This window comes from Phaethon lepturus, unplaced genomic scaffold (genome assembly GCF_000687285.1).
Source record: "Phaethon lepturus isolate BGI_N335 unplaced genomic scaffold, ASM68728v1 scaffold7028, whole genome shotgun sequence".
In the NCBI taxonomy this organism is placed as follows: Eukaryota; Metazoa; Chordata; class Aves; order Phaethontiformes; family Phaethontidae; genus Phaethon; species Phaethon lepturus.
The window spans coordinates 176-8,031 of record NW_010555447.1 but is presented as its reverse complement, the minus strand read 5'-3'; the positions used below and the strand labels follow the sequence as shown (position 1 = coordinate 8,031).

Below are 7,856 nucleotides of genomic sequence, written 5' to 3'. Positions count from 1 at the left end.
TAAACATTCCCTGACATGGGCTAACATGCACTCCTTTTAAGACTGGTCTTGAGTTTACTAATGATAGAAAGAACAACAGTTCCCACAATACAGACATAAGAAGAACTTGGGCTTCCGGTGCCAGAGTTACGATATACAGAGAAATGCACCTGCAGCAAAGGAGAAAGCATCACCCCTGCCCTCTCCCTCTGTAAAAGAAAAAAAAACAAAAAACAAAAAACCAACCAAACAAAAAACCCAAAACAAAACAAGAAGAAACCCAAAACAACCCCCAAAAGACCAAAACCCACCACACAACCAAAACCCCAAACAACAACAAAAAAACACAAAACAAACAAACAATGCCCCCAAAAAACCCCAACCAACCAAAAAAACCCAACAGTACCACAAAAAAAAACACTCCAAAAAACCCCAGGTTCTTAGGCACACTACCTATAGGAGCCAATACAACAGTAGTATGAAGAATATTTTTCTTTACATTTGCTGCTACAGTTGTGTGCAGCCAGGTTTACTGAGTATCCCACTGCCTGTCCTCAGCACTTCAACACACATGCCTGCTCCCATGAAATCATAGTTGAAAACACTGTGAACAAACTCTTTCAGTGTGTACCCTTTCAAGGTGACAGTCCCTCAGCCTAACAAAATCTGTCTGGGTAATACCAACATAATGTTTTTTTTTCCAGGCTCACCGTCCTTTAGGATTTAAAACCTTTTGCATGTCTACAAACAGCCTCAAATCAGATCAGTGTTTTCCTTCAATTAAAGTCTTCAGTCCCACTACAACCTATGCAGCTCCTGGTTTGAATTAGCTTCAGGTCTCATCTCATGAGCAGGAGCTGGAGAAGCCATCATTACATTCCACTCCATTTCCTCTCCACATGACTCCTTCCTGGACAGCCAAACTGTCCATCTGTCTGTGCCAAGGACAGCATGGAGAGGGCACCCATGTGCTCAGACTTGTTGTCTGCATGACTTCAGGGCTGCTTTAACAGCTAGCAGACTATCCAACATGCTTCGTAGGATAAGGACAAGATTTCCAAAGGAAAGGCACATCTTGCATTGATTGCTGGACTCTCCCTTTTCCTATGACAAATTCAAAGTTGAATAGAATTAATTTGAAGTGAGACAAAACTACAGCAGACAATTACCAATAAGCCTGTTCCTGTGGAATACTAGAGCAAATGGCTACCGTGTAGAGCTAAAATCGCTTCCATAGACTCCAGATCATCAGAGGTGCTATGGTTAACTGCTGTTTGTGCATGAAGAGCTTAGGCCAAATAGCTAAGCTGCTGCAATTTACACAAACTTTAAATGTTTCTATTTTCCACCCATTTGGGAATCAAACCTTGTTACCAAAGGGACCAACCTTCTTGGCCTCCTCATTTGCTCTGAAATAGCATGGTCTCTATCTTTACAAAAAGGGAATTGAAATAAATTTTCTACTCCCCATCAGTATCACAGATCTCCTGCTTTAGCATAATTTCTAAAAATCTCTTGTCGTTGCTAACACCTCATCTCTACCATGGTGGACCACTAAGCAATTGTCTAGCTATGCAAAGCACTGGCAGTTGATCCAGGTTTTTCCACCCCTGTGCCAAGTAAAACTATCTTGGACTGTGTCAGACAACACAATAGTTGGGGAAAAGCTGCAGCAAGCACTCCTTTTGCATTGTTCCCTTTCCGATACACAATCAGGCCTGATTCTCAGCTGCAAGTTATATTGTATTCATTTGTGTGGATGAAAGAACTGTTGTACTTTTATGTCCAGAAGCCTCTAAAAAAAGTTCAGGAGTCCATACTGTTGCAATTGAACGCTTCTAAACAAGACTCCTAAAAATGCATTTAAGTCTTACCCTAGTAAGAAACATTGATATCCAGGTCAAGGAGACAAAATCTCAGGTTTGCCAGGAATCGTTATTTGCTAGCATTAGAAAGAAATGGTATTTCTGCCACATCTATGTCAGAAGCCCGCTACTAACATGTTGCTGAGTTTTGACCCTTCCGAAAGGGAGGACAACCTCTGAGCTTCCAGTGTGGTGCTTTGGCTACGAGAAACAAAATTCAGAACTTTCACCCCTTCTGAGTCAGCTGACTTCCTATTTTAGAGCGAACTCATTTCAGCTCAACAAACCCGACTGCTGTGATAAACCTACCAAATTTGATGTTCTGTTCAGCTAACTGAGCTTGCTGTCTGTATTTAAGTGCATGCAATCCAAGAATTAGGGATGTAAGCATGGTTATTGGTTTTCTATTCCAATTTTGAGGGACCTCTCCAGACCAATGACTGTCAGGCAGTTTCAAACATAAAATCACCATCCCACTGGATATCTCCAGTCTCTGTAATAAAGAGCATGAGTTTATCCAGCAACGTCCTGCTAACTTTCAACCATTTCCTCTCAGAACAGCAGAATAATGAGATGAAGGAAAAATCCTCAAGTCTTAAATATTTTGAGAATTATAGAAGTCAAATCTTTCCTGTTCGCAGGCTTTTTTTTTTTTTTTGCTACCGCAGCTACATATGCACATACACATATACCTTTACTAAATGTGCAGGTATGTTGGTATGCATGTATTTTGGACATGAACAGCAACTCATAAAGCAGTTTTGTGAATAGCATATTACATACTTGTGCTCCCCCTACAGAAAAACATGTGCAGCTTTCGTCTACCTGATTCTCTCTGTTTAGCGAGGTGAGAGGAAGAGTTTTAAAATTGCATCATGTGGTCAAGAGAGTTAAAGCAAGTTGATACAACCCTCGTATATATTACCTGATTAGTGCCACGTAAGACAGTCTTTGCAGTACCTGCTACTACAAAAATACAAATCCTGAGACATACTTTGAGGTACTGCAGCAAAAAGGAATATAGCATTTATATGACAAAAACTGGCAGTAACTGCCATGGATGGCTTACAGACACTTTTGTAAATTACACAGTAGTTCCAGACTTCTACACATGGTTGTGTAATTATGTCTAATAGATGTAGAAGTAATGACTACTATTGGCAGACTACAATCTGGACTACTACTTAGAGAGCATACCATTTAATAAGCTACTTTACTTCGTGGAGACTTGCAATTCACCACGCAAGTGCCCTAATATAACAGGATCATTGACAAAATACAAGAGTTCACTTGCACTGAACATCACAAGATACTGAATGATTATGCTTTGCAATTCGCACTATTTCAATAATTCTTTTCTAATTATTATCCCAATGTAAAAACAAGCTAGAGAGCAAGGTGGTGGTGCTGATCCCAGAAAATGGCAAAGTCCTCTGCCTGCATGATCCCAGCAGACATGAGTATGAAAGACAAGCTTGTGATCTACAGCCCCATCATGATGCTTCCCAAGAAAGAAGAGAGCTTTTATGTCAAGCTAGAGAGAGGTAAGTTCAACCTAAGCCTTAGTGGATAAAAACGGGTAACATACCCTTGGGTAGTTTGTAGATTTAGAGAGTACAACAGAGAACAAAGATGAAAGTTATGGGATTAAAACAAAAAGAAAATCAAGGAAGAATAAACCTCAAAACTGGAATCAGAGGTACAGCACTGATAAATGAGCAGGGCATGCCACTGCTGTCTTTTATAGTCTTTTGCTCCGTGTAATTCCAAAAGCATCTCAAGTCTTCAGCAGCCAGCAATCTCCTGGAAATGTGCAAACCAATTACCGTTTTTCCCCAGACAGAAAAACAGCAAGCTTGGACCAAGAGAAGCTGTAGGACTGATAGAGAAAACAATGCTGGCATGAAGGCTCTTAAAACAAACGTGACTGGGGAAAAAAGACATGGACCTGGTTTCAAAGGTGCTAATCCTCTGAGGCCCCAGCCTTTCATCTATGCGTCTTTCTGCAGGGAATGCATATTGATCTTAGAAATGCCTAGATGCACTCTGCATATTTAACTAACCAGAATCAACACTTGATCTTCTCTTGCTTGGTGAGTTTCTAAGGCTCATGGCTAGACATCCTCCTCTTTGTTGAAATCCTGACAAAAGGCTGAAAGAGTCTTACTGGTCTTCGTTAAAAGCAACTGCTGCCTATTTAAAACACAAAAAGGGTGGAACATTTTTAATTTTTTTGATCAAAGTTGCCTACTTGAAAAAAGAACTTGGAAAAAAGAACTATAAAAATGTGCTAACCACATGTTTCTACAGGACTTCCGTACAGTTCTCAGAATGCCAGCAGTTCTCTAGAAAGATTAATCAACTTTTAAATGTGGGTGTACCCTTTCCTTAAAGTACCAAAATGAAGGTCCAGCTAGATTCTGCATTAATGGCCAAGGACTTTCAGCGGCTTTGAACTCACTGCCATCTAGCGACAAGAAGAGCAGAGCGCCACACACAGAACCCGGCATGTTCACCGTATGCTTGGAGTCACCCATCCTTCCTGCAGCGAGATTAAACTGTACCTTGTAGCAATGAGTTCCAAAGATTATTTTTTTCTTCCTTTTCAGTTTAGTCAAGTGTCGTGCTCCTAGCAGATAAAAGGGAATGCATTTTCAGGGTAGCTTCCCTGTATGCTGCAGAATGAAGAGCAGAGGTCAGTCCACTCCATCTATCTGCTGGCATACAGACAGGGAAGAACTAAATCACACAGAACTGAAGTTAACTGCCTCAAACAGAACAATCAAAAGCAGAACCCAAAACAGAACCCAGATATAAAGTCCTCTGTTAGGGCTTAAAATAAACATCCATATTTTTCACAGTTTTCATGACTCTCTTCAACCATGTAAAACCAGCACATTACAACAGGGTTCTCTTGGCCACAAAACAGTTTTTGTAGTTAATGAATAATTAGCGCTGAACTTTTACCAATACCAATATCTAGATGTTCTGTATGACAGGAGTCAATTGTAGAAAAAAAAAAACACCACCATTTTTTATTAGCACGAAACAGAACAGAAAAATAGACAGGCCTTTTAAGGATGCTCATGCAAGGCCTGTCTAAGGCACATGCATACCAAGGCTTCAGATAAGTGAAAATTAAAGCTTTTACAGATACACTCTATGGAATACTGATCCAATTCCTATTTCACCATAACTCTCAGTAAACACCAACCCTTCTATAGTAAGACTATGAAAGAACATGATTTTTTTAAAGAACCTTTCAAAATGCTTGTGTCTTATATAGTTACACTTACAATCAGAAGAATTCTTTCACTTATCCCATCTCCCACAACTGATTGCTCTCATAGTACATCATTCAGTCTCATCTTAAACAGCAACTTCGGAAATTTGCCTGCAGTCTAAGACACCTTTTCTCAGACATACAGTTGGGGGCAGCAGCACAGGACTGTACACAGCAGTGCCAAGTCACTATACAAGGGCTCACACCATTCTTTTGAGTAGGCAAAGCATATTGCTGTCAAGCTTGCCCTTGGAAAACTGCTCACCAAGATTGAAAGTTTCCTCCTACTAATTTCGTCACACTCAGAAAAAGGTTAAAAGTAATCCACGTACTTAAATATTTTTTAATTACAGTTACAGGTTAAAACTCATTACAAGTGTTTTTATTGCTTTGAACTTTTCAGAAATATCTTGGGTGTTTGCCATCCCGCAGGAGGATTTTTCAAACCAGCTCTTTTCCAGATGCGCTCCAAATCTTTCTCAAATTTTATCTAAAACAGAAACAAAGAAGGAAAGAAGGAATGTTTACATAGCTCAGAAGCAACACCAAAGTATTCAGCCACTGCCCATGTGTCCCAAGGAGAATCCAGATATAATGCACACAAAGGAGACAAATGCTTTTAAGTACAGAGCTGCTTTTAAGTGTCAAACTAGTTAGCCTTACTGCAGAAAATACATTAAAATGCATAAGGATCTTGGTACCATTATTTTAAAAGTCCTGTGCAAGGAAAACTGAGGAGATGGAAAATGAAACTGTAAGGAAATTAAGAGGATTTCCTCATCAAAAAGTGTTCAACACTGTTTCCTACAAGTCTGAAGAAGTGAAATAACAATTAATCCAAATTTGCACCTAGACAAGGTTTAAATTACCAGAGAAAGAATTAAATCATATCATAGCAAACCTAACAGACTACTGAAAGGTAGTGTTGAATGAGAACATCTACAGTTTGAATGAAGGCTCATGCCTTCTCTCACCCCTTCTGTTGAGGGAAGTAAAAGGCTTCTATATAGAAAAAGACAATAGGAAGCACTTGAGGATGTTGGCAAGACAGGAAAGAAATTAAGATTAAACCAGTCTCCCTGATATAACACAGACACATTAATTAATTTTTCACACAAACACTAAAATTCTTCTCCATTAGCCACATATATTTGTAAGTTACTGTCATGCAAGAAAAATTACACCCTAGTAACTATCACACCTTTATGTTTAAAACCACAGAAATATTCTAAATTACAACTTCTGAAGATGTACAGGTCAAACACAAAACAGAAAAAAAGCTACTGTACCAGTAAATACTGAATTCATTAAGGCTCTCTGAGCTGTTGCCATTTTTCTCCAAATCAATTCCACCTTATCATCCAATACCTGAACGGAGGCCAGTTTGAGAAGTGGGCACATGTATGTCAAGAAGTTGTCTCTACCCTGACCTTACCTGACGTTTCTTCTTGCGACCTTCCTTTATCCTCCTCCGTACAAACTTTCTTCGCTTTAGCAGCTTTTTGAATTTATGCCGATTCATTTTCCTTCTGCGAATCTTCAAAACATTCTTACACTGAAGCTTGTTGTTAATTGTTCCTTCTCCTTCCTCCACATCAGTTCCCTCACCAGCCGGGGGACAGTCATATCGCTGGAGAGGTTCATAGCCCACTTCTTCCTGAGCATTAAGGACTTCTGCTTTAGGAAGGGAGTATTTAACTGTCAGCCAGCTTTCTAAGGGGCTGATGGAAAGTTTTCTGGGGATCAGCATCTCTTCCAGTTCAGGGTCCAGAGCATACCACTGCTGAGGTTGGGCTCCACTTTTGTTAGATGGCTGTGTGCTATAGTGTGCAGATGTAGAATGATAGCAAAGAAAGGAAGACACTGACCTTGGCAAAAGGTGGCCTTTGAGAAGAAAAGAATTTCACTTAAGAGTCAGAATTTTCAAACAGTATCTTAAGAAAAGCTCTGACCAGCTCTCAAACTACCAGACAACTATAGCCAGAATAATCTTATAAAGGAAGCTGCTTACAAAAATCATATTCCCATCACAAAAGCAAGAAAGAATTATTTAATTTTAACTTAATCATGTTGTGTAATGCCATCAGCTAAAATTACATTATACAATATTTTACTGTGTAAACTGTAAGTGCAATTTGGAATGGCTAAGAACTGTTTGCTGTATTAAGCCTTTCTGCTGCTAAGGAATCTCCTCCTAAGCTTAAAAGAGGTCAAATCAGAGCTACACAATACTGACAGAATAGATCAGAGAATGTTATTATACATTCCACAACCACTGAATCAACAACAGCCTCACCACTCTCGCACTGCTTGCTGGAAAATAAATTTATGGCAGCCTAATTAACCCCTGGAAAAAACCAGAAAACTAGGTCACAGAACACCTGTTTACCTGCAATTCGTGAAGCCTTCAATAACTGCGAAGTCAGCTGTGGTATTAACATCTTGTTTCACTTCGTTCACTGTCAGAGCCAGTAATGACTGTTAAAATAAGAACATTTATTCAATGAGACAAACATGTTGTTTTTACACATTAAAAAAACTTCTAAATATAACACAACCCCCCCAAAAGATGGCATTGTAAGTACCCTCCCCATTTTACCAATGCACTGCCGGATTTTGCTGTAGAGGCCTGGCCCACAACCACTGGTGTAGCTCAGTTACAGAGATGATTAATAATACCTCAGCTGTTCCAGGTTTAAAAATAAGGTAACTTCAGCCGGAGACCCACC

The 7,856-nt window shown here is 39.6% G+C and overlaps 1 protein-coding gene across 1 annotated transcript; it reads right to left on the bottom strand.

The window, feature by feature from the left end:
• Positions 1-5,456: 5,456 nt before the first annotated feature.
• Positions 5,457-7,606, bottom strand: AURKAIP1 (aurora kinase A interacting protein 1). Its single transcript, XM_010292152.1, has 3 exons — positions 7,517-7,606; positions 6,563-7,011; positions 5,457-5,617 (listed from the first exon to the last, which is right to left on the bottom strand). Exons 1-3 carry the CDS (start codon positions 7,566-7,568, stop codon positions 5,510-5,512), a joined length of 609 nt encoding a protein of 202 aa, XP_010290454.1. The 5' UTR covers positions 7,569-7,606; the 3' UTR covers positions 5,457-5,509.
• Between the last annotated feature and the right edge of the window lie 250 nt (positions 7,607-7,856).